General features: G+C 33.6%; 3 protein-coding genes across 6 annotated transcripts in view; 1 reads left to right on the forward strand and 2 right to left on the reverse strand.

Moving 5' to 3' along the window:
• Positions 1-499: 499 nt before the first annotated feature.
• LOC137932080 (phosphoribosyl pyrophosphate synthase-associated protein 2) lies at positions 500-5,217 on the reverse strand. 2 transcript variants are annotated; one of them, XM_068775643.1, is made up of 7 exons: positions 5,056-5,217; positions 4,803-4,916; positions 4,595-4,714; positions 3,254-3,542; positions 2,429-2,598; positions 1,453-1,567; positions 500-1,343 (listed from the first exon to the last, which is right to left on the reverse strand). In XM_068775643.1, the coding sequence occupies exons 2-7, from the start codon at positions 4,877-4,879 to the stop codon at positions 1,038-1,040; spliced, it is 1,077 nt and encodes a 358-aa protein (XP_068631744.1). In that variant the 5' UTR covers positions 4,880-4,916; positions 5,056-5,217; the 3' UTR covers positions 500-1,037. The 2 variants fall into 2 exon arrangements, with proteins under 2 accessions (XP_068631744.1, XP_068631743.1); XM_068775642.1 differs by having other exon boundaries at positions 5,030-5,217.
• A 547-nt stretch (positions 5,218-5,764) lies between these two features.
• On the forward strand, positions 5,765-22,245 carry LOC137932071 (WD repeat-containing protein 3). The gene is made up of 16 exons (XM_068775632.1): positions 5,765-6,010; positions 6,649-6,858; positions 8,209-8,406; positions 8,910-9,083; positions 9,705-9,901; positions 10,473-10,702; positions 11,160-11,280; positions 12,889-13,090; positions 14,390-14,479; positions 15,030-15,167; positions 15,871-16,140; positions 17,093-17,257; positions 19,326-19,391; positions 19,891-20,051; positions 21,047-21,269; positions 22,069-22,245. The coding sequence occupies exons 1-16, from the start codon at positions 5,840-5,842 to the stop codon at positions 22,231-22,233; spliced, it is 2,781 nt and encodes a 926-aa protein (XP_068631733.1). The 5' UTR covers positions 5,765-5,839; the 3' UTR covers positions 22,234-22,245.
• A 592-nt stretch (positions 22,246-22,837) lies between these two features.
• Positions 22,838-27,449, reverse strand: part of LOC137931969 (uncharacterized) — a 39,001-nt gene continuing 34,389 nt past the window's right edge. For all 3 annotated transcript variants that reach the window (XM_068775485.1, XM_068775484.1, XM_068775486.1), the window contains exon 9: positions 22,838-27,023. In XM_068775485.1, the coding sequence (XP_068631586.1) occupies positions 26,946-27,023 (78 nt within the window). In that variant the 3' untranslated portion in view covers positions 22,838-26,945. The remainder of the gene's footprint in view (positions 27,024-27,449) is intronic.

The raw sequence follows: 27,449 nt of genomic DNA on the forward strand, positions 1-27,449 counted from the left end.
CGGACACCCTGAATATTAAAGACGTACATATTTTAGCTTTATTTTAACTTAGTTTTTTAGTATATAATAAATCATAATATATGCATATCCCCTACATTTTCTATTTTTACAATATCATCATTCACCATTCCTAGATTATGTTTTCTCCGCTGTAATTGCTTATATTATAGGTCCGGATGCTGACTACATTCAGTCTTCTGGGCTGTGTCAGGTCGTTTCTCCACCTCGAGCGCAAACGTTCTTCACCAGTATATGGCATATTGTAAAAACTGTATAATTCAATCTTTATAAATATAGATTGTTGTTTAGGTATTATCGAAAATAAATATTTGTTTATTTTAAAGCATTCACGCTGTTAATTGATTACAATTAATGATCATTTTGTTTTATCTATCTTGTCAAAGCAGCTACATTCATAAGAGAGCAGGGTGAAGCATGTTAATAAAATAAAAATTAATTTATTTTGCATTTATTATTTCTATTCTAAACATTTATTTTGTAAGGGTAATAATAAACACTTTTATTCACAAAAGCTTTGGAAAAATTTCACAAGTGACTTACACATTTTAAATAACAGTAAAATGATGGTACAGTTAGTCACAAACATCATCTAATTATTTTTAATTCAGTAGACATACTATGTTGCACCACTAGTAAAGATGATAGAAAGAGTGGATTGTAAAGGATATTAACCTAAAATCTGATTTAGAAATCACCTTAACTTAAGTAAAAGAGGAGATACATCCTTTAAAATAGTATATGCCCAATCTTATTTTTAACTATGATAAATAGTAATAGCTATTAACATTAACGAATAAAAACTAACATGCAAAAAATAAATTGGTTGTTTTTTTTTATTTATTGTACCCAGAACAATAAGGCTATCTAGGAATTAATCAATTTATTGTATTTATCCTATAAAAATATGCTTTCAAAAATACTAACTTTTATATATTAATTACACTTTGCTTAAAATGGATGATGTATTCAAACTGGATAATACTTTCTAACTTTAACAATATATGACAGCTGATAAACTAATCTTCGAGTGTGACATTTTTAAATAGATATGACATAGATTCTTTGTTATGAATGCGTCTAATCGCCTCACTTAGCAGTACTGAAATGTCAATAGTTTTAATTTTATTACACTGCATTTTTTGCAGCTCATGTGGAACTGTATTAGTTACAACAACTTCATCTATTGGCGAATCTTCAATAAGACGCGGAGCATCGGATGAAAGAAGTCCATGTGTTGCCAGAACATATATTTTATATGCACCACATTCCTTTAAAACTTCTGCGGCGGCGACAAATGATTGAACATCATCGATCATATCATCCTAAAAATAAAGAAAATTTTACTATCAGTTAAAATGACACGGAAGAATTAAAGAATTGTTAAAATTGAATAATCTTTTTTTATTAAAAAAAAAAACACATATTTCTTACCACCATGATGGCTATTCTCCCGCCTACATCTCCAACAACATTTATAGGTGGTTTTTCCTTAGCTGGATGTACTGGTACTCCCACAGATACATCCATTGTACGAGATCTGTCAACACTAAAACAAGGACTTAATATTTCTTCTAAAATCTCATCATTTTAATTGTTTCAGAACTTTCAATATACTTATAATAATATCAATAGCTTATTTGGCAATCCATAGGTTAAAAGCTAAAATGTGCGATTTCCATGATTCCAGGGTGCACATTAAAATTAACTAACACATTAAAATGTAATTCATTAATATACACAACTAACATGTAAAACCCACAAATATACAGAAATCAACAAATGATAGCCATTATCATCATCATTATGGCTTAGGATATCCAAAGCTGGACATAGCCTAGACATAGGTAGCAGAGTCTGTTTGCAGTGTCTTCAAACAGTTAGGGCCATATGATAGTAATAAAATAATCTTATCTTGGTATCTCTTTAAAATTGGTTAGTAATATCCATTGAACTTAGTGGCTATGCTGTATTTGCAATTAAAAACCTTTAATTTCCTACTTTGACTTTTAATTAATCAGGTATTAGAAGTAATTGACAGTTGCATGTTTACAAGAACAATACTGCATTACAAGAAATACAATACCACATTGTAGACATGATAATTTCTTAGAGCAAATAATTTATCTATCTTATAGTACATGCAATAAAAATCATTGAAAATTTAATGAAGTGAGTAGTTTCATATTTACAATAAAATTTAAGTAATTATTATAATTTGATTTTAATTTTTTTATATCACCATCGTTTGAATAATTGGAAAATATTTTACATATTTATTGATAACACAGATTTTGCTCTTAAACACATTTTCATACGCTGTTATTTTGTTATCCAAAAATTACTATTTACTAGAATTACAAGGGCAGACTAATGTTATTGCATTAATTATTTATCCTAACGTAAATACCTTGGAATGCAGGGAGGAGAATATCGGCCGTCAACTTCATCACTTTCTGCTTCCTTTTGTTCTCCATGTATTACGGCGATTCCAAGGCGTAGTCGCTCAGCATATGATGTAGCTTTCTTAGCAGAGCCAGGGTTACGGGCTACTATCACTGAATTACGGTAATCAGGTATCTGGATAAATTAAACAAATAATTCCACAAGATATTTCTCAAATACATATAAATTGGTGTTGATCTGAATTTTTATATTCAGATCTTACAATTTTTATATTCAGATCTTACAATTTTAATATTCAGAAATTACATTTCCTTATTAATGTGTAATAAGCCTAAAATTCTGGTAGATTCCAAATCACATTCAACCAGTCTTATTAGAAATCTATGTGCTGTAATGATGATAATGAAAGTTAATTCATGCAAAAAAACTTATAAACATGCAACTAACTTTATGACCTATTTTTTTCGTAATTTTGGTCTAGGTCTTCATAGTTATATTTGGTATTGTTACTCATTTAATTAAAACATCTGTACTTCAAAATAACTTGCTGTAATTAGAAACATTATTGATGTATGTATTTTAAATTATCTTTTCCAGTTTATAAGTTAGTTATTGTATGTATACATTTTTAAAAATATTTTATGTATACTTATTTAAAACTTGAGATGTTGTTAAAGGAATTCTTACACATTGGCTTGAAATTTCCTTATTGACCATTGCTTACCATAACATACCATTTTATGAAATAATACTCCATTTAATCTTTGATGAGATTTGTGTTAATAGGTAACTAATTACTTTGGTTATTGATAAGCATGCTCCCACTTACACTTTCTTGTATGTACTGCAGTAAAAATGGTGAAGCTCTTAGATTGTCAACTGGACAATCATAAAAACCCTGTATTTCCTTCTGATGTAAATCCATTGTGATGATGTGAGTTAAACCAGATTTGCACATCATCTGTGCCAACAGCTTGGTTACAATGCACCCACGTTTCCTCATTTTACACTGTTTGCTGTATGGTAAATATGGAATCACCCCTACAATGGACCGCGCTGATGAAGTTTTACATGCATAAGCCATGATCAAAAGTTCCATAATGTTGTTGTTTACATCCCTGTAATCAACATGAAAATATTATGATCTTCAACTGTTGTATGACAATTAACATAAATTTGTATTTCCTTGCAAAGGCTGCTATTAAAGATAACTATTAAAACAATATAAAAATAAAGATTATAGAATTTTTAAGCTCTCTAATTTTTTATAACTATTATGTATTACCAAATCTAGTATTATTCCATCATATTCACATAACATTTTGTTTTTGCAATTTTTGAAATTGATTTTTGATAATATCTATCATATATTCTTAATATAACACACACCTAAATTTAATAATAAGTTAGATGTTTATTTTGTTCATCTGCATAAAAAGTCATAAATCTCTGCAATTGATTTTGATTGTAAATAAAAAAGAATCTGGTTTACAAATAGGAAGAGGTTAGTTGGTATAGTATATGGTGTCTGTTCAAAGTATAAAAAACATGTGAAGCTTTTATTTTATTAATTTAATATTACTATTTCAGTCCAGTTTAGCCATCCTTAGCCCACCCTTACAGGGTCAAGCTCTTGGCCCACCCACATGGAGCTGAAGCACTCATTGGCACCAGCTCTCCCCTCAACATGTTTACCACATTAGGTGCTCACTTGTGGGGTCTAATGCACAAAATCAGGTAGAAGCATAAAATGGCAATTCTGGTCATTAAAAACAAATGCTTAGATATCCAAGTAGCAAATATAACCCAGCTCACTTTGATAATCCCAAAACCAACCTTTAGTTTACAAAGTAAATGTTTACATGTCAGTATTAACTTTTGTTTATTAGACAAGGGACCTGAAAAAGATAACCAATGCCTTCTTTTCCCTAATAATCTTTTCTGTGCGTGAAACAGACTTAGTACAGCAAATTTAATGTCATCAATGTTCTGTAACTCAATCATCATAAGAAAAGGTTACATTAAGTTTACATTTTACTAAATACAAACTTAGAACTCATCCAGAGTTGGTCATTAAACTGATAACATTCATTGCTTTGTAAAATTGTTTTGTAAAAAATATTCTGATAATACATAGCTCTGTTATGTGACACTTAGCTACTAAACTTACTTAGTTCCAGTCTGCACAATATATATGTTTTTACCACGAATCGAGTCTGCTATTTCCACCATAGTCTCCCTGTTGGTTTTATGATAAACTGAACATCCTCCTTTTCTAACGCCGAGGCGGCTGTTAATCATTGAAATAATAATTGTACCATATATACGCCAGTGGTCAAATTAATTAAATTCAATTCAAAATTAAAAACTGTATTTACTCAGCTATTAGATCTGCTAACTCAGGATGCGAATTACCGCTTAAAATAACAATGTCAGACGTGGAGTTGCTCTCCATATTGCTCTTCCGAGAATGATTAGTGAATCCAACAAGCCTACAAAACATTAGGAACACATGTAATTGCATTCAAGATTAAATCGTATATTCTATTTAAAATTGGGTCAGGATAAGAGCTATCACGAGAGATCAAGAAGAAAAACAATAAACCTGGTTTTGTTGAGTAACATAATAACCTGATGGCAATCTTGAATTACAGCGCAATTGAAATAAAATGTTACAAAATAGTGATCCAATGGTATGTAGACAAACAATAAGATAACTCGGAGCGAAGTTTACTTCGTTAAAAACAGTATAACTCGAACATTGGAAAATATCAACGAAAATGATAGAGCCGAAACGTTTTAAAACTGTCGTATAATAAAAAAATTAATAAAATTATTTATTGGGGCACAGACGATAAATCATATTATTCTTGGGCTTTTAGTCTACTGATTTTATTTTATATAAAATGCAAAAAACTAAATATATACTCCAGAAATGTATTTACAAAATAATACTTCCTACTACATTTTTATAGCTTTATTTAATACACCTTGACAATTACATAATGCTCTATTATAAACATTTTTTAACGCCATAATATCGAAAAATATTTAATCAGCAAACATTTGAACGACAAAAACAAGGATGTTTCAGCGATTCTTGCGATAGCTCAGAATATTATATTTTTGTAATGTTTTTATGGATTAGGTAAGGTTTACTTCATTGAAATAATTAACGCTTTCATTAAATATTCAGTGGTAACATGAATATATGAAAAATGTCGAGAAACTATAACTTCTGTCTTCCATTCCTTAGTCAAATTTTGATAGTCTGTGTATTATCTACAATTTTTATTCTATGTGTGGTATTCTTAAGTCAGTCGGCTGTCAAGATTTTCATTCCGAATTATCAACAATAAATGTCAAAGCAATGTGGAGTTATTAATGTTTGGTTAGATCAAATGTTATATTTAAAATGGGTCTCACGAAGCAGTATCTACGTTACGCTCCGAGCGGAACTTTTAATATAATCGCCAGTGCTGACTGTAATAGCACCCATGTATCATTAAACGGAGTTAGTGGAAGATATGTAGCAGTTGGTGCCTGTGAGCATGTTATTATTTGGGATATGAGATTAGGAGAAAAGGTAGCAGTGATTTAGAACAAATACTCTTTTTAACTTGCTCTGTGTGTAACTTTAGTGTATATTATAGGAATTAGCGTTTATATTATTTGAAATTTCTTCCCGCCATATGAAATTGCCATTTTATATTAAACGTTCGTTTAAACTTTGTCAAGAAGAAAATCTAGGAGCTGTATTTAATTACTTCTTTCAAAAAGATTTCGACTGCCACATTAAAATTAAAAATACATACTAATTAGTTGCAGCTATGTCTGCAGAGAATGGTTGTGACAACTTACATCAAAATTTCCAAAACTGGAAGTTTTAAAATCAAAATCGTACTGTCCATTGCTATAGCTAGTCTAGACATTTTTTTTTCAGTCTATGAAGCGTCGGTTTGGTAAACTCTTATCATAAACAGCTGTGATATTTTAGTTTTCCAAATATGAATTGACAATTTCATAAGTAAATCTACCTAGCAAAGGGAATTAAATGTTTTCTTCGAAAGTTGTTTTTTTTGTTGTTGAAAGAAGTTCCTTATTCAAACAATAATTTTTCAATAGGTCACCATATTTTTAAATATGTATAATGCATTATAGATTATAAACATAATTTATTGATAAAATTACACACTGAACAGTATTTATTTCCTATTTACTCAGGCGCAAGTTATTCCCGGTGAGAATGTTGTGGTTTCACAAATAGCAGCCAGTCCTACAGGCAACCACATGGCTGTGGGCTATGTTGATGGAAACATAAATGTATTTGAACTAACCAATAATGAGATAGTGTGTGTTTTTGCTGGACATAAGTCGGCTGTCACCAGCTTGCAGTATGATGAGCAGGGACACAGAATTGTGTCTGGAGGTGCGGTAAGTTGCCACTGCATTCTTTATTTAATGAATATTTCGTAAATAAAAGTAAAGGTTTTAGTTGCAAAACATTAAAAATCAGTGCTATACAACATTGACAAAATAAAACCCTAACTCTGTAAGCTCGTAAATATGCTCCCCATTTGTTCATATTTACATGACTTTTTTATATATTTATATTTTTTTTTCTTCTAGTAAATATTTTTCTATTGTGTTAATATTTTATTATGTAATTAAGGTGTTTTATTTAGTATGTAAAGCCTCTCTTGTTGGTTTACTGTTAATTATTAGATTATACTCAAATAATAAAAAGGTCAAGTTGCCATTGCCAAAATAGGAAAATCATTGTTTGCTAAAAGAGCACTGTAGTAAGCAATCCAGTCTATATAAACCAGTGTTTCCCAACCTTTTTTGTGCTATGCTTTACCTTCACACATAATTTTTTTTAAGCCTGCCCATGTAACATAGGTATCAATATTAAAAAAATTTAACTGTTCAATTAAAAAACAAACATTTAAGAAAAATATCAGTATGTTATAAAAATAAAATTCAAATACTAAGTGATTTTAATAGAGATTTTTATCCTAATCTACTGCAATTATTAAAGAAATTGATGCTTTTAGTTAATTTTAGCACCATTATTTAACATTCATTTAAATGACTAAGAATGAAACGTTTAACTCCTGTCTATTTTCTAATGGCCCCTGTTAATAAACAAATTGCCTCTCTGTGGGGCGTGGGCCCCATGTCGGGGAACACTGCAATAATCATATGTAAAGTATGTCACACACAAAAAGTGTAATCAATGATAACCTGACAAAAAACTAAAACTTACAATAAAATTGAAGTGAAGGCTCTTTGTGGCCCTTTTTACTGTTCTTAACTCTGTCCATTCTCATGCACATAAATAATGTGTGGATTAATTGTACACTATTTTGTTCATGTGTAGTCACTACATTTGCAACTTCTCTGAAGCATTCCAGAAGAGCAATCAATACTAGCTAAAACTAAATCATCTACTAGCCCTCCAAATTGCCTTAAATACTCCTTATTATTTAACACCATCTTGATGAATTTTGTAATTTTGCTAATGTTTTTTTCAAAGTGCTTACATACAACAATTATTTAATGTATCTGTAAGAAGAGCAGTGTCCTTATATGAGCATACTTATTACCTAAAAGGAGATACGGTTTCAACATGTGTTATTACCATTTTTTTTTTTGGGAAAATATTTTTTTAAAAATTAAAAGGGTGAATTTTGATGAGTTTTGAATCTTGAAAGCTATTATCAAAACTTATTATTTAAATGAGTGTGTGTGTTTTATCATTGTAATTTATAATTTTTATAGGACACTGAAGTAATTCTCTGGGATGTGGTGTCAGAAACTGGTGTTGCCCGATTCAGTGGTCACAAAGGTGCCATTACTAGTGTCCTGTTTATTAATGGTAAAAATTGCATTGTCAGCTCTTCCAAGGATACATTTGTTAAATTTTGGGATATTGAGACTAAACACTGCTTCAAAACTCTGGGTGGACATCAAATGGAGGTTAGCACATATATTTTTAAAAATGCTATGTTTACTATTCATATATAAATGATTACTGCTTAATTTAAAATTGTATAAAATGGATGTTATATTAAGCCTGTATTTTGATATTTTTTCACATATACTTTTGTTTCCTGCAATAAAAAATTGAATAAACCCTAAATTTCTCAATGTGATATATATTGACTTTAGTTATTTACGCAAATTATATCCTCCTAAATAAAAATAATTATTAATCAGCTAGATGTTAGTAATATGATATTTAAAAAACACTGCTCAAAGAAGTATTCTGTTTATAAAACTTTTAACCTGTAGCCACATTAGATTTGCAAAACCAGACATCCTCAAAAAGAACATCAATTGTATATGTCAAACATCTTACTCCTGTTCCTGATCATGAGTAGGAAATAGCACTCAAAACTGCTGGAAAGTCTGTTTTCTTTAAAATTGGCACAGTGATTTGATTTAAATTTTTCACATTTTTTATATTTTTTAAACTTTAGGTATGGTCCTCAGTTTTGTTGAAAGAAGAGAGATATTTGGTTACTGGCAGCATGGATCAAGAATTACGAGTGTGGAAATTAAATTGGACAGACAAATTGAAGGAAGAAGATAAACCTGTACAACAATTGGAAATAGTGAAAATAGAGGAAGCCGACAATACTGAAGACACTTCTGTAAGGATTGAAGTTGTTTAACTTTTATAATCTAATAACAATTTCTTAGTTTTTTGTTAATGTTTAAATAACACTATATTAATATTCACATTAATAATAAATGTTAAAACATCCATTATTAATATTAACAATGCCATAGCAAAAAACATAAGATTTTTTTTTTACAGAAACCATGATTTAAACCTTGTGGAAAGTGGTTCTAATGTAGGTTTATAAATCCCCAGTAGGACATAAACAATAATGTAAACAAAATATGTTTTTTAACATTTAAAAATTGTAACAGTGAAAGTGTCTTAATTGCATTTTTTGTAGGTAGTGGTATTATTGATTTATTTTATTTCTTATTCATCTTAGTGTTCAACTGAGTGTTACAATGGAGTAATGAAGAGTGGCCAAATTGTATGATATGTTATCATATTTTACTGTAACACTACTGAAAGTTTTTTCTTGCTTTAAGGACATATTTTTACAATAAATGAAAAACTAATTACAGCATTAATAATTTATCAAAATTTATTACATCCAGAATCCAGAAGAAATCCAGAGTTTTGGTTTTACTATAAACACTGTTATCAATAAATGTATTTAATAAAAAATATGTGTAATTTAAAAAAATTGCAGGTATTGCAGTGCCATCAAGTGGGAACATTATTAAGAGGGGGCAAGGGACGTGTTGTAAGCCTGTGTACTGATCCCGGTCAAACAGTTCTTGCATGTTTCGGTACAGACTCCTTGCTCGAGCTTTTTGCATTTTGTTCCGATGACGAGGCGAAAGTGAGAATGAATAAACGCGTTAAGAAGCAAAGAAAGAAACTTATGTTAGTACCTTTTTTTAAAATTAAAAAGTTTTTAGACAATTAAAAGTTCACTAACAAATACATAATAGAAGTATATCTTCTTAAACAAAATTAAATTCTTACTATTATCAGAAAGAGGATAATCTGATTCTTTTCTTGTCTAAAAACATTATTGTACGAAATTGTGTCAGTAACTTTAGTAAATTATGGAAATAATATAAAAATACTATGCTAGTCTATCTGCATGTAAGCAGGTATAAGGCACTAGAAAAGTCACCCGTTCACATCCACAATTGTTTGTTACATCCAATTGTAATAAGTAAGTTTAAAAGCAAAATCTGTGGACTTTATAGATCTTTTACCAGATAAGTTTAAAATCATATAAGTACCTCAGCATCTATCTTTGTTCTTCAAAAATACTTTGTAATAATACAAGTATATATTTTTAAATAAATGCTGAATTAAAACTGTTATGTATTATTTTATGAATAACTTATACAACAAGATATTGTTGCAATTGTTTTGGGTACAGTTAAAATAGTCTATAGTAACACAGTTTTTTCATTATGGTCACTTTAATTATTTGTTACAGTAAATTAAAGAACCAAAGTGGTGAAGTTGACACTGATGTATCCGAAGTGAGTGAAACACTAACACTATCAGATGAAGTCAGACGATTGACATCAATGAAGTTGTCTGCTAAAATTAAATCCTGCACTTTGCTTCTGGGCACCTCAGGAGAGCTGCGTGTGGGAGTCACACTAGCTAACAATACAGTAGAGTTACTCAGCTTAAAAGTGGGAGATGCGAGCGAGGGTGAAGGTGAGTAAAGTAATACCCTGATAATAAACATTTACTTACAAAGAAACAACATTTAATACCTTTATTTCATAGTTGCTTTAACAAAACATTTCACTTATAATTTGGTCTTGTTTGACTTTTTACGATTTCTTTTTAATACTTTCAGACATGAATTACATATTTACAAATATTAAAGCTATAATAGCGTTTATATATGTAAAGATTATATTTTTATGTATTAGTATACTTTTAGTAGTAGCACATGTATGGCAATATGGGTATATAAAAGATATCTGGCACTTGATAACATCACATTGCGTTTACTTTTTATTAAGAAATATTTACTTTAATACTTATTTAGTTTAATTACTTTATTCACTGTTAAACTTTGTACATTTCTTAAGTTCAATGTTAATAATGTCTATTATTTTTGAAGTATTATACGAAATATTTTATTAAATTAAAAGTAATTTTACAGTGAAATATTTGAAACAAATAACACAACCGGGTCACCAAAAGGAGCCGAGATGTGTCGCCATTAGTTCTGACAACTTAGCCATCCTATCAGCCTCTGCAGATTCTATTAAACTTTGGAATAGGTATGTATAAACGTAGTTTTCATTAATTAAAGAAATAAATTTGATTATTGTATTACCGAAACCGCAGTATCGCGTCTTCAGGTATGCGCGCTACAAGACGGGTCAAGTACCTGTCTCTCCGTTCTCTCTTTTTATCCGCGACTACCTTGCCTTTTATGTTCATCAGTTTTATTTTTTTTTGGAATATGTTTTAAAGTACCTAACCTCTTTAAATTACTGAAAATTATAAAAGCAAGGAAAACAAATTGTATGACGGTTGGGCATGCATTTTTACCTAAAGTAATTTTTAAAGGCCTAAAAGATACATAAATTATGAAAAACTGATATTTTAGATATCCCTGACAAACTACAATCACGTATACCAGAGTTCTCCAAACTTTTTTGTGTCGTAGACCCCTTGCCATGTTTTTCCGTGTTGGGTAGACCCCCTACTTACCTGATATTGATTTCCTGTAAATTTCTAACTGTAGGGAAGTTTAGTGTTTAAAAACTTAAAGTAAAAACACATGTTAATTTATACATTTATTAATTGAATTTAAATTAAAACTACTCAAAATAAAATTTTGTATCTGTTATGTAAAATATACGTAACATTAAATAAACATAAAATAAACTATAAATAAGATAACATAAGCAATGAGTCAATATTTTTAGTGAGAAGGATGAACCTGATGCTTTAATAATAAATTATCAACATTTGGCGTCAATTTTGTAAGGGTTAATCTTAAATCTCCTTGGCTAATGATGTCCAGTCTGTTTCTTTTTTCGTTATAAATTGGTAACAGCGCTGAACCCCCTTTCCACTAGGTATGACGATGGAAAGGAAATTAAAAATTTCCTCGCAATATTCCATAATACATATAATATATATAATAATTTTTTTATTTCATAGGTACTTTTATAAATAATGTAAATGTTATGATATTATAAGATAGTATGATGTAAGTAAATAGGTACTATCAGTGTATGTGTTGAGATCCAATATCGTGGACCCCCAAATTTTTTTTTGCTGGCGTAGACCCCTTGCAGGTTGTCATAGACCCCTAGGGATCGATATAGACCACTTTGGGAATCACTGACATATACCATTTCGTCATATTCGAACAAGCCAGTGTAGTTATTTTCTTACTCGCATATCGATATTTATTTTATAGAAAAGTGCTTTCCATGGTAAGCGAAACTTTAAGTAAATATTCTTCGGAAGTTTTATTAGAATGTCTATTAATAGTCTGATAATAAGAATCGTTGTTATTGTTAGGTACATTCTCTTCGAACATACTTACTGAAATTGTTACATTAATAATATTTTCTGTAATTTTTTTTTTTTACATCAAAAGCATTAAATGTTGGCTGAGCTAATTGACTAGGTTATGTTACAGCGCAGTGTCGCTTGGTTGCAGAAACTACACAGGCCACTATATTATTACCGCAAATACACTATAAATTGTATTGTATTTACCTTAATTCTTCTATTTTTTTTTAAACGTCAAGTTTTTTATTTACTTTCTCCTCTTATTTTTACTTTCATTGTACGTAAGTATTGTGTGTAATAAATATTAATTGTTTTATTACATAAATAAATTTATTATAACTGCGTTGTTTGTGTAGGACAAGTCAAGCGTGTATTCGAACTATCCCGATGACGGCGGGGCGGCCTTGCAGCGCTTGCTTTGCGCCGGGCGACAGGCACGCGCTGGTAGGCTGCGCGGACGGCTCCGTGCTCCTGGTCGACGTGGCCGCCGCCATCATCATGGAGCGCGTACCCGCCCACACCGACTCCTGCAACAGCGTCGGACTCACTCCCGATCTAGTACGTGGACTGTTTTCTTAAGTTTATTTACCAGAAAAAAAGAAAAATCTAACAATATAACGGATATTGATAGATGGGATTGGTAGTGTCTAAAGACAAATAAAGTCAAGGGCCACTTTAAGAGGTTTAGGATTTGTATATTTCTTATCAATAATAAAATAGATTTGAAAAAAAAATCTACTTAATTATGTACCTGATATCACGGAAGCGATGACAATTGCTATAAAAAGAGTTTTAGGTAATAGTATTACTAAATTGAATAAAAAATTAGGTTAGTCATTATAACCGCGTTTATAAAACACCATGTAGCAACATAGGTGTTCCAAAAAAATTTCCCATGTTATGGAACACAAAATGAAATAAAATATTTAGATTTAATTATTTATCCATAGTATCAAAAGTAGTTTAATATTATTATTAACTTAGGATATAGAAATGTGGTCTTTCTCTTTGGCCTTCAATAGAAGGTTATAAGGCGAATTGAAGATTTCGCTTCTCAGTATTTCAACTTCAACATAAATTGTTACTTGAAGGATTAAATAAACATAACACAAGGACGAAAATGTAAATAATAAAACAACTATTTTAAAAATAACTCAAACTGTTCTGTAACGCGTCGCAGTCAAAATTAGGTAACGTTCGCATTAAGCGGGACCAAGTCGCACTCGTAAGTGAGTGTAGTCAGTTACAGGGTTACCCTTCCTAACGCCCCTAGCGACATCGTTACCCCATATCTGTTAGATTAAAAAATACCATGCATCCTGCAAGTACTTTTAATTAAATCGAGCGATATAAACTGGATGTTTATCTCCAAACATATAAAATAAACAATGCTGACCTCCAGAATCCAGCAATTTTTAGATTATGCAACATTTTACTCACCCACAACCAAAATGGGTCAGTTATTTATTAAAAAACGACTCACTTTCACGTCACCGTAATTAATGCTATATACAATTATAAACATAATTATATCTCGTATATAATACAGTTAACAGTTTTAAATATAGTGCACAGTTTTAATTTATATTTCTAAAAAATATATGAAAGAAACTTCTGTACATTCCATGCAACAGTGCTCTAGTGATATGTTTTGTAGATAGACCTATATTTTTATAACGTAACAAATGAAGGTTTTATTGTTTACTATTAAAGGATGTAATTGATAACTCACCTAGTTTTTAAAATAAACCTTGTTTTTGTATGTAAGTCAATTTTTCTACAACTGTTTCATGAATATCTGATGCACTTATATATAAGAGTTTTAAAATGATGCTAAATATTTTTTTTAATTCCTAGCGTGGATGCTACAGCGGAGGAGCTGATAAGACAGTAAAGCTTTGGCAGTTTGAACTGATCCCTGATCCAACGGGTGAATCCAAAGCTAAGGTAATTAATAAACGATTAAATTTACTTTAGATTAGGATTGAGGAGTTCCATAGATAAAGGATGTAGCGCAATATTATAAACATAGCGCAGTGGATTGGCAAGTTGAATTGGCAATAAATGAGCCATAGTATACAAAACTAATCGCTTCTGTGTCATTAAGGTTCCTGAGCGAAATTCACAGACCAGCAAGCGGACTAGGTCTATTCACAAACAGATGGCCTGAACTAAAGACGATTTTTAGGAGAGTATATCAATAAAAGGTTACGTGAAAAGAATTATTAAAAAGAACATCAAGAACAGGAGTCATAAAAAAAGAGCTGACGATGGATGTAAACCGCTGTTTATTTGTTCTATTGGCAATGTATCTCCATCCCAGGAGTACGCTACAGTAGTGTTCAATTCGTAATTTACGGGGGTGTCCCCAGCGATCATATTAAAGTGATAAACAATAGATTTTTTTTCCATTAGACTACTTGAAATGTATATTTTACTACACAGAATTTATAAACTGTAAAAATACTTCATTTTAAGTAATCTGATACAATTTTAGGTGTTATCCATTCTTCACACAAGAACATTGGAACTCGAAGAGACTGTGTGTGCAGTGAAAATAAGTCCGAACAACAAGTTTATTGCAGTCGCATTGATGGATTCCACAGTGAAGATATTTTTCCTTGATACTTTTAAGGTAATGACAGCACAATCAACTCTATGTTAAAACTAATCAACACTATTGCTTTATTATACATACAAAAAAGAATTTATGTGCAAATGGGTTATAGGGATATATACATTAAATAAAAGAAACGCAACACAGAAAATATGATAACTTACAATTTATAAAATTACTCTATATGATAACAGAACAGACTTTAAATAACATTTTTAATTGATTTGATTGTTTTAAAGCAGATAGTAAAAATGTGGCTTTTACATAAGAGTAGTATTCTTTTTTTATTGAGATATCAGTTACATACTTTTAGTAATTAATAATACACACCTCATTTTCTGTACTATTAAAATAAACATTTATGTGTGTAACTAAAAAACAATGTATTCAAAAAAAATTGTTATATTACTTGAATTAGTACTTACAATGAAATAAATTTATAATCTTTTACCAAACAAAAGATCAAACATCTTACTTTACATAAATGGTTAATGTTATATATATATATATATATACTTATACAAATCTTAGTTTTTCAAAAACCAGCCGAACCATTGAAAAAATGGATATGTATTGAAGTCCCCCATCCATGGGCAATGTTCAATCCATCGGATGTTTTACACCCTTTATACACATACCATCATCATCATCAGCATCAAGTAAAACAATTTATACAGAAGAAGACTATACTAATAGACATTACATTTGGATAAATTTTCAGTTTTACTTGTCACTGTATGGACACAAGCTGCCGGTGCTGTGCCTGGACATCAGTTACGACTCGAACATAATAGCAACGGGTTCCGCCGACAGGAATGTTAAGATCTGGGGCATGGACTTCGGCGACTGCCACAAGTCGATATTCGCACACAACGACTCTGTCACCGCGTTGCAGTTCGTGCCAAGCACGCACTACTTCTTCACCGCCTCCAAGGACGGCAAGGTCAAGCAGTGGGACGCGGATACTTACGATAACATCATCACTTTGAATGTAAGTCACCTCACTGACATTAATATTCGATTCATCATCCTTGAAACATATCACTCATTAAGCGATCCTTAGACCCCTTCTGCTTAGTTAGGTCAATACTGTAGTCAAGTTTTAATTTGTCTATCCTTTTGATTTGGTTGCAAGAAAATTTAGGGAAGAAATATGTTAGGTTTTAAATTCTTCAAATATATATTGATAAAACTACAATTAGCGAACATATAGTCAAATGAGCCATGGAGAGAGCTATATTCAGCATTTCAATAAAATTAAAATATTCTTTGCTCAAATAAGCATTTGAATCATCGATCAACATAAAATACCTGTTTTGTCAGTCTTACATGAAGCTGCCACCGGCTCAGAAGGGAGATATGTTAAAAAGAACCAGCGAGAAACTTAATAGTTTCTCTTTTCAAGTACAGTTTTGCAAGGAGTCCATAAAAATAATTAGCTTTCCGAATGAACACCAACAACATCTTCAGCTGATTGGCAGGTTGAAGTATTAGTCGTCAGATCACAGACCGGCAAGTAAGACTTCCACCCCCAGGGGGACTGACGACCTTGTCAAGATTGTTGGAAGACGCCGGAGCTGGTTCCAGCAAGTCCTAATGGAAATCTATGGTGGAGCCCTATGTCTAGCAGTAGTGGTCCTATGGCTGAAACCATTATAATGGTGTATGCTTACTTAACACAAAGAATTTCGTTTCACTATTAGAGGTAAAATAATTATGTCAGCTTAGCTTCTAATGAGGCATCTCATCATCTATAGATGCCTAGCCCCACGTAAGGATTGCCATGATGACCGGTATGTTCGTGTACAGTGACTTCTGACATTATGTCATCGGTCTACCGGCTTGTGGCAGCTTAGAAACTTTTGATCCCAACATTTTGCATCTACAGTGTGATAGAAAAATTAGTGTAGTGGTCGCTAGTATTAATGGTGGTGGTTGCGCAGGGACACGCGGGCGCGTGCTGGTGCGTGTGCGTGGGCGCGGGCGGGCTGCACGCGGCGTCGTGCGGTGCCGACGGCGCGCTGCGGCTGGTCTCGCGCACCGACGAGCCGCTCGTGCTCGGCGACACCGACGAACAGGAGGAAGGCCTCGCCACCGGCGAACAACACGTGAGATAACACTTCTTCAGCTTATATTTATTTTTTAATATCATTATAAATGCATATACATTTATTTATAGATTTTATAGCCTTTCTTGCATATATGTTAGATTGTTAATATGTATCATTACTGTTGATGTTTGCACAAAGTTCGAAAGCCTGTATCATTGGGTCTTCATTGATTCTTTTTTATTAATTAACTGTTGATTAAACCGAATAGTACCCTTTGTATCTGACTACCTGCGTCTGTCAATAAAGCAACGCAATTTACTACTTAATAAGTGACAGCATTCCGACATAAATATAAATAAGTAGTATAGAAAGACATTAATTTATAATATTTTCTGTTTACACAAAAGTGGTGTAAAAAGGGTAAGTCCGAGATGCAATCTCTACTATTCAGTCCTTTAAAATACGGTATTAGTATTTGCATATAAAAAGCTGTTAAGATTTTTTTGCCATATCTAGAATAGATAATATCCCTCATATTCGGCCAGGTTCAGTTTTGTAAACCTAGCAAATTCTTTCTGAAGTCCTAGTCTTACGCTCGTTGTGCTTAACAAAATGTCGTTTATTACAACTATTTTCTTTTGTAAATATCTATATAAACTTCGACGACAATGGCGCGGTCCAGCGGAGCTTCGCACAGAAGATCGGACCCACAGGACCGCGTCCCTGAACTCGGTCCTCATACTTGCCGGGTTGCTTCCTCTGGACCTTCGGGTCCAAGAAGCAGCCCGCTTATTTGAAATAAAAAAGGGTCATTCCCGGCAAGTGGTTGAGACCGGGACCTGGAGGTACCTGTCAGCTACCTGAGACTACCACACCCGTCTGGTCAAGTTGGTGTGGAGTTCTCCTGCCTGGGGGAAAGTGCGGAGAAAGTCCGACTTGCCACCGCGGCTGCCGATCTTGTAATTTATACCGACGGCAGCCGCATTGAGGATAAGGTGGGTGCGGCGTTCTGCGTTATGCGGGACGCCGCAGAGTTGCATACTAAGAAACTCAAGTTGGGCAACTTCTGCACTGTATACCAGGCAGAGCTGCTGGCTCTAGTGGAAGCATCAGGGTACGCGGCCAGCGGATCCGCGCAGTCATGCGCCATAATGAGCGACTCGCGGTCCGCCCTCGAAACTGTCGCAAGATCGGACACCCTCCATCCTTTGGCGTTAAGAGTGAAAGACAATATTATGAAAGCGAGAGAAAATGGGAAGAATATAAGACTATACTGGGTGAAAGCGCACGCGGGGATGGAGGGGAATGAGAGGGCGGATTAGTTGGCCAAGGACGCGGCCCTAAAGAGCAAAAGAATACCTGAATATGAGAGATGCCCCGTTTCATTCGTCAAGCGACAACTGAGACTGGAGTCGCTCGACGAATGGAACAAGAGGTATATGGAAGGAACGACGGCTTCAGTGACGAGGATATTTTTCCCGGACATCACTTCAGCCTACCGCGTGCTCCGCAGTGTCGAGATGGATACGGTCTTGGCCCAGCTCTTCACGGGTCACGGGGGGTTCTCTGAGTACCTTCACAGGTTCAAGCTCAAGGAGGACCCCTCGTGCTTCTGTGAACAGGGCGTGGGCCAGACCGTGGTCCACCTTGTGGCCCACTGTCCGGCGTTCGGAAGACTGCGCGCAGATTCCGAATACCGGATGGGCAAAAAGATAGAAGAGAGGAATATCTCGGCCATCATGCAAGACGAAGGGGAGAGAGTATGCTTCCTCAGCTACTGCAGGAGGGTGGTAATGGATGCAATAGGTAAAAATAAATAATGTTGCAACATAGAATAGTGGGGAAACCTAGAATGTAGTGGTTGAGGATGGATGTATGGCTAATGGAATGAAATGAAATGGGAAAATTGTAGAATGAAAGAAATGGTACGACAGATAAGATGATATGAAAGAGAAGAATGATAATAATAATAAAAAAAAGAAATGAATAAATTACTACAATTAAAAAGTCCCTGTCCCACACGAGATAGGGGAACAAGAGGTCACCAACAGCGGGGACCATAAAAAAAATGTAAGGTATACCTTTTTCAACAAAGAACTCAAGGTTAACATTTTTTTCTTTCCAGAGAACTGTGCCTGGACTCCCGGGTTTGTATATGCCGACGAAGAAAACGATAGCCGCAGAGAAATCTGTAAGTAAAGCTTATAATCAAACAATATATTTTTTTATTGCTATACACATTGTCAAGTGTTATTTATAATTAATCAATTGTAACCTGTCAAACGCGCAAAGTTCATAGAAAATTGTCAAATGCGCAAGTTGCAATAGCCAATACATTTTCTAAAATTTAACAACTTTTTGCGCTTTTTTAACTAGATGGTACAAAGAATTAGGAAAATTATTAAAAATATGAACTAAATTGGTAATCCAAAATAAATAAATAAAGGATACATATATACATATATAAGTACATATACACTCTCAGATCTAGATGCATTCAGACCATAGTTCTAAGTTGAGAGACGTCATTTTAAAGGAGCTGAATTTGATATTAGCTCTCAAAAAATTCATCTTTTTGGGCTTTATTTGTTTTGGCGTACACGAGCATATCTTCTTTATATCTTTCTTTACAGGAAAAAAACTTAACTTTATCCCTTTGTTATTTTAAAGACTATACAAATTCTTTTCAGGCTGATTCAATATTAGAATGCCTGACGGTCTGTGCGGAGTATGAGAAGGAATTGGCAGAAGCGAGAGGACAGAGCGTACAGCCTCCGCTGCTCATGACGGCTTACAATTGTACAACTGCGGAGGATTTGCTACTTGAAATTCTAAAGAGAACTCGCTCGAGGTGAGATTTTTTTAATTAACAATAAAGATTATTATAATATTAAAATATCTCCTTATTTCTGTGCTAGATATAGGCCAGGGTAAACTGTTTCGTCGTTTCAGCCCATATACGCTCGCTGCAAGATATAGGCCTCTCGCAGAAGATATCTGTGAGGGGGTATACTAAAATCGCCACGCTTGGCTGGCAGGTTGGCGATTGTAGTGTGATGTTATGACACACTGGATGCTGCTGCTCAACCTCTGCAATGTTAAACTGAAGTTAACTATTAAATGGAAGTAATTAACCTTTAAATTTTGATCTACAGCAATAATCACAATTTTAATGTCTGTATAAATTATGAGTCGACATCCTACACTTGACGGATTGACCTAACCGTAAAAAATACAAAATTAAAATTGATGTAGTGTGCCAAACATAAGACATATACTAGTTATAGCATATTAAAAACTGTCGCTTCGGTTGTATAAATAACACACACTTTTCACTGTCAAATCACTATATTGCACCGAATATACCAATTGTTCATATAAGCCGTAGGGAAGGAAAATCATACCGGGAGGTAAAAAAAAACCTGTGGCACCATCTTTTATCTACTAGCCGAACTAATCAATTTTAATATTCATTTAAACAAAAACAAATGAATATATTACTATAATTAAAATAGTGTTATTATATAAAAATGACATTAAATAAAAAATATCGTGACAACAGCTTCCACTAAATTAAAATACTGGAAAATTTTGTCTCAAGGCCTAGGTTTAATACCTGTACCACTAATTCTACAACCCAATTCCTCATAACCATTTTTTATTTTAGTAATTTAGTTAATACTCTTTGATGAAGAAGAAAAAAGAGAAACGCGTTGCGTCAGCCTTTTCGATTGTATTTATTTTCACAAACCTGCATTAAAAGTAATAGTAGTTGCAAGCGAGGAATGATACGTAACTAAACAAAATATACATAAAATAAACTGACAATGTTAAATATTGCTATAGTGACCTTGAAGAAGCGCTGCTGCTGTTGCCGCTGAGTGTTGCCAGCAAAATGAACGGCATGCTGGCAACATTGCTAGACCGCGGCGACCACACGGAGCTGCTGTGCCGTGTCGCCGTGTTCCTGCTCAAGATGAACCGCACCGCGCTCGTGGCCGACACGCGGAACCTCAAGCACCTCATACAGATACAGGCAAAAGCGGCCATGCGCGTCGCGGAGATGCGGGTCAGTTCCCTTATCAACATTCCAGTAGTCAAAACGACGGCGCCATTTGTGCATTACTTTTGAATATAATAACATAAATTAAAAGTTTTATTATCATCATTATTTCAGCTGTAAAATATCCATTGGTTTACTACATAACCCTGTATGTATAGCTGATTTGCAATCAATTAATTTATGGTACATACCATATAAAAATAAATGGTTTCAGAAATAATAACGTAATGATAATATATGAAATTATATATACAGTAAAAAAGCGTTAACTAAATTTGGATTATAACATATTAAGATTAATTATAGTTTAGTATCTGTCCCTGGAGACTGTACCTGTGTATTCCTGAACCATTCAAATAGAAAGAAAAACTTATTCAGAGTATTTACTTAAACAGGTTCATAAGTAAAAGATTTAAGTCTTTTTGCAGGCATATGACCTATACATTCATAACTTTAAACCGACGTAAGAAAACTTATTTGCTGTAAATGTAAATCGAAAGTGTTTATTGCATCATTTGAATAAAAAAAAATATTGAGTTTAATGGGGTGACTGACTCAAATTTTTATGTCAAAAAATATATGCAGTTAGTTTTTTGAACAAAAGTCTTCTAAGCCGCCTGTGTCTGTCAAATTTTTCTCATAGATTTTCTATAGAATGTTTTATGTTTAACAACGAAGGTTCTGCGGCTTAAATGATGATTTTATGCAAATAATTTCTTTTTGTGTATATTGAGACTAATTTTAAGGACTAATGTTTTTAATTAGTATGTAATTAAAAGTTTATTACACTTGTTGTTTTGCTCAGGACATGATGGGATACAACCTACACGCGCTGCAGTGGCTGCGACGTGAGGCCGCTGCGGAGGAGGGCGAGCAACTGTTCCGCGAGGCCGTCGGCGAGAAGCGCGTTCGGGACTCGCGGCGTCGCGCGCGCCACGCCCTCAAGCGACCGATCGTCACGATCACTTAACACTTGTTAATAATAAATATAAGTTTAAAACAGTCTTTTTATTTATCACTTGAGAGATCTGAATTCAGTCCTATTGGATGATGAAAAAGCCGAACGCTTAGCTGCCAACATAAAAGGAAGCGTAGTGCTCTTCAAGAAGCCCTTTAATGGCCCAATAAACATTTTATAAATGGCTCATTTAGTCATTCAAATTTTGGCCAAACTCGCAGTGAGTGGCTTGAAGCAATGGCGAGGGCGATACTCGGCTTCCTTCTCAAGATATAAACTAAAATGAGGAAATCCTTAGACAAACGAAAGCGTCGCGACAAAGCTCTTAGGAGTGGTAAGTTAAAGAGGTCAGGACACAGCACGCAGAACAATTCCACGACGTTGCCTTGTTTTTGAGAACAAGGATCGGCCAGCACAGCATAGGAAAATTATATAATAGGAAAAGGAAACTCACACGGTGGACAAAATTTGTCAAGGACGTCGAAAAACACTGGTTGCAGGCCATGTTTAACGGGTTTATTGGAAATCCATTAAGGCCTATGTCCAGCAGTAAACGTCTTATGGCTGAAATTATGATGTGAGACATTTGGTCATGGTATCAATAAAACAAAACGAGTTAGCTGCTATAATTTATTTGTAAAAAAATATTCTACTCACTACATAGCCAATATATCAGTTAAAATTTTAATAATTTAAGTTTCCATCCCTGCGTAAGTCACATTATTTACCATCTATACAACAATAATTAATGTTTTTCACAATGAGTATTGCGGCAACTTCTCTCAACGATATCCATCGGATAATTTATGCTGAAACTTACATTTAAACACAGTCACATAATTTGACAACAATCAATAAATTTAATGGTCCTTCAAGCTTATTGGAAAGTAGACATTACACTATTTACGTGAATATTTCTAGGCAAAATGAGGCTTACGTCACACGAGATACAGGACACCTGTCTACGACACATGCGTCGGTTTGGATATTATAAGAATCTTCAAAGTTTTTTTGATCCTGCGGGACAGAGCTCACAGCTTCCGGGTTACGCTAATATATATTATACGAAAATATTGAGTGCAGAACGTCTTAGTATCTCCGAGAGCCGCGAGCTCGGTCACGCTTGGAAACAATAATTGACAACAATTTCACATGAACCGTTACTCCATCACGTTCGTACAACCTTCCACTACTTATCACAATGTTATTGCTTCACGAAAACTCTTCTATATTATCAAACATATCACATTTGGACTAAAATACTTTCAACGACATTTAGAGAGAACGATCGTATGTTACGTATGAACAGAAGACGTTACATAAAATATGCCTGTCAGTCTTTAGCCCTCGATTGTCATGAGGATAACATTGTAAAGGATTACGAAGCCAATATTTCAGCATAAATTATAATATACTCGAAAAGGTGTTCGCCGTAGTGGCGAGACGGGGCAAAACAAATTCACAAACACATGCTTGTTAAGGCGTAAGCACACACAACACAACCGGTTTGTTAGTAATAATATTCATACACATTGTTCAGCACTCGCTATACCGACGTTAACGCTAACCGTATGTTAACCTATAAGTAATAAATAAACGAAATGGAAGATCCAAGAATGTTCGATTCGTCCCTACATTTCAAGACGCGCTCGAAACAATAGTAAGAAACACAGGAAAACGAATATTCAAAATGGAGTATTCGTTATTGTAAATTTATTACTAGAGATAGGCATTTCATCTCAATTTAAAATTCATCTCAACATCAACTTGTTAAAACTAAAATAATACGTAACTAAAAATGTACAGAGTAAAAATGAATAAAAATAATACTGTATCACTACTGCGGGCAGCAATGTTAGTGGAGATTGGACACTGATTGCACGAGCACTAGATCACTACATTAGTTGCGACGCTGAGATGATCTGACATCTGCTTCACTGAGTTCAATTCTAACCACACAATTTATAACAACAGAACGAATAACAATCGAGATTATATTTTCGATTCACGTAAATCAGATCTAAATAATTATCAGAGAGCCGAAGATTAGAGAGCGTTAACAATAAACAGTATAAGATATCATTTATTGTCTTAAATATCATTTTAAACTGGTGAGGAAGGCAATACACAACATAATTACACATCGGCAACCCTACAGTTTCCCAGATGTTAAAGAATAAATAATCTCAATTTTAAAGCTTTTAAAATACGATAATGATGACGCATTATTCGAAAATACGAGAGTTAGCTGCCACAAGCGAGCGATCGGACGCCCATCGTGAGCAAGGTCTAGCTAAGTATTATCACAATGTCTCATAGACTGTGTTTACTGGCCCGTGGGGGATTCAATAATAAATAAATTACCACTAAATTAAGTAAAGACGTTAAGTAAAGGACGGTGAATACGAGTTGCAATATCATTCGGAAGCAATAACGAAACAGCCGGCTGTAAATTACAGTTAACGTAAATGCTACCGACACTGACCGCTCTGAGGTGATTCCCTACAAATTTAACTCAAAATAATGCCGCGAGTTTGGTTCGGGACGCTTACCCCACTCGGGGTACACTTCGCTCATACTGCACACTGACAGTTATATATCCTACTTCACTACTCTTAGTATAACGCCAAAACGTACATATTCATTATTGAAATAAAAATCCAAAAAAATTTCTTTTACCATACCAGTTGTGGTAAACGTATAGAAATATCGCTTAATATGTTTCTTATTGCTCATCTGTTACCATTAAACTATCTGTTCGCCCTGCAGTATTACATTTCCTGAAGGCTCGCAAAAAATATATCTATATGTAAAGAGACTCACAAGTTATTGCTTCGTAACGCTTAAAATTCTTAACATCTAAAAATACTCGAAGATAATGAAAGAAAATACTTACATTTTAAATACTGACCGAAATGGGAAATAAATATACACGATAATTTGACCGGCTCGCCGCGCTGTCGCTACTTAATAAAATTTACATTACCTTACGAACGAGACTACAGACTAAATGAATACTTGCTTCCTGCAATAGGTAACCGTAAATATAATTTCACCGATATCGAGAGAGCATTTAAGGCAAGGCGAGACGTGGCGCGACCGCGTCCGACACGACCGACCGTAACGTACGAAAACCTATAGCACTAGTTAATGATCCAATAATTGCATGTATCACATGTGAGCAAACGTACGCACGGCAACTGCATTGCACGCCGGGCGGACATTCCACGCGCGGCTACATTCCAAGACTAAACCATCTGTTCTTTAAACATTTTATTTTCAACATTTCAAGTCCGTTAAACTATATGTGTATATATGATACTACAACCTATGTTTTGACTCAACACGATATCTCTATAACCATAAAGCTTAGAGACTTGAAATTTAATTTAAAGAGTTCCTCTTGCAGAGTAGAGGTCAGCTAAGAACACGAATTTTACCGAATTCCATCCCTTTAAGGGACTGAGGATACATTAATTTAAAAAAAAGCTTATTTTCCAACTATACGTCTTGTAGATATAAAACTTGGAATTTTTTGGCATGTTAATAAGTACCATAATACAATTATTATGGAATAACATCCACAAATGGCAGTGAGGGCCACACAAAGCGGGCAGGGAACATGTTGTAATTCAAACATTTTAAAGTTCGGATTGGCGCTTAAAAAATATTTTTGAAGATGAATGACATAATTCTATTAATTAATTTCTTCCGTTCATATATTCTGATTAGCTATATGTAAAATAATATTATTATAGTATTTTTATTAAATTAGGTCAAAACACTTTAAAATGATTTTGACTTTTTTGTCACTAAATGAATGTTTAGTTTGTGTAAAAAATTTAAAGAACAGATCCAGTTACATCAAATATGATGTTGCCATATAGAAAACAACGTCTGCGGCTTTCGTGCCGAACATCTTACTCTAAATTATTTTAAGTCGAGATAATTAAATATTTTGCATTTAACATTCAAATCTTAAACGAAAGGATCCACAAATAGCTTACGCATTCCGTGTTGCAATATACAAAAATATATAATTTTATGGTGATTAAATATTAAACTTCTTCAAATAAGTGATATACCTATACAATGGAATACTGTTTAAATCTGTTATTCGTTTTAATGTGTAAGAGTAAACTGGGGAGAAAAAGTTAAAATCGTCATAAAGTATTGTCTTTTAGACACTGGCCTTACTATCACTACTGGCGGTTGGTTACTGCATCGTTATTTACTTGCTAAAATATAAATATATTTTCAAATTGTAATCCAATTCTATAAACTATACGAACTGCTTAGTTCAAATTGCTTACACAGTTTTCAACAATAAGTAAATTGATGTTTTTGTTCTCAAGACTGGACAACATACTCTTAATATGTCAAGTATACCTGTACTGGACGTATTAAAACTATGTAAAAACATATTAAACACTATGATAATATATAAACTGATATCCGACCTCTGTTTTCTTTATGTGTTTTAACTCAAAGCTTAAACGATTTTACGCTATAAATTTTTAATATCACTGGTAATGTAAAAACAAAAAAAATATTTTTTGCTTCATAAGAAAGTAATACCGTTGTTGGTTTCGTTTTGTCAAAATAAATATATAATGCTGAGTGTAAAGATAATGTCATGTGTTCTCTGGGATCGTGCACGGAGGGGGCTGAGGTTGCGCAGGCTCGCGGGGGCTGGGGCGGGGCTCGGTATCACAGTGCAGCAGTCAATGCGTTTCCTCGGCGGCCACGTGACTCGCGAGGTTCAGGGGTGCGTCGTCGTATTCGGTCATACTGGGCCCCACCTGTCAAACAAATTTGAAATTAAATATCCAGTCTATATCTATATAAACAAAAATAATTAATAATAACCAAAGTGTTGTTAAGTATATTTTCGTTATAATGCTAATGGATCATCTGGACCACGCTTTAGAACCTGTCTAGATGAGGCGAGCTGCGTGCGAGTCGTCAATTCATATTACATTTAAAGAGTTTGTACGCTAGGAGGGTCTCTCTGCCAGGTATAAGCAAAGGCTGGTGTATAGAAGTTGTTTTGTGGTTTGCATAACGTCGATGGAAATGTCGGAACTGAATAAAAGTCGACGTTTTCCGTGCATCCAATATTGTGACAAAATAATGCATTACACCAGCTCAGAGAGAAATTTCAACTATTTCTTCCTAATTTCTATAATGTGTTATGGTTCTATTGTAATATATAACCTGATAATTCA

The sequence above is a fragment of the Battus philenor genome, unplaced genomic scaffold, assembly GCF_028537555.1.
Source record: "Battus philenor isolate CCGP_79_NKW_IND1 unplaced genomic scaffold, ilBatPhil1.0.hap1 SCAF_9, whole genome shotgun sequence".
In the NCBI taxonomy this organism is placed as follows: Eukaryota; Metazoa; Arthropoda; class Insecta; order Lepidoptera; family Papilionidae; genus Battus; species Battus philenor.

Excerpts from the sequence above, each read along its gene's own strand:
- LOC137932080 (XM_068775642.1), bottom strand. The coding sequence starts at position 5,049 with ATGTTACTCAACAAAACCAG. Across the intron at positions 2,599-3,253 it reads TGCAGTACATACAAGAAAGT|ATACCTGATTACCGTAATTC; the intron begins GTAAGTGGGAGC and ends TAATTTATCCAG. Across the intron at positions 1,568-2,428 it reads TCTCCTCCCTGCATTCCAAG|TGTTGACAGATCTCGTACAA; the intron begins GTATTTACGTTA and ends TCCTTGTTTTAG.
- LOC137932071 (XM_068775632.1), top strand. The coding sequence starts at position 5,840 with ATGGGTCTCACGAAGCAGTATCTACGTTACGCTCCGAGCGGAACTTTT. Across the intron at positions 13,091-14,389 it reads TCGGACTCACTCCCGATCTA|CGTGGATGCTACAGCGGAGG; the intron begins GTACGTGGACTG and ends TTTAATTCCTAG. Across the intron at positions 20,052-21,046 it reads CTAAAGAGAACTCGCTCGAG|TGACCTTGAAGAAGCGCTGC; the intron begins GTGAGATTTTTT and ends ATATTGCTATAG.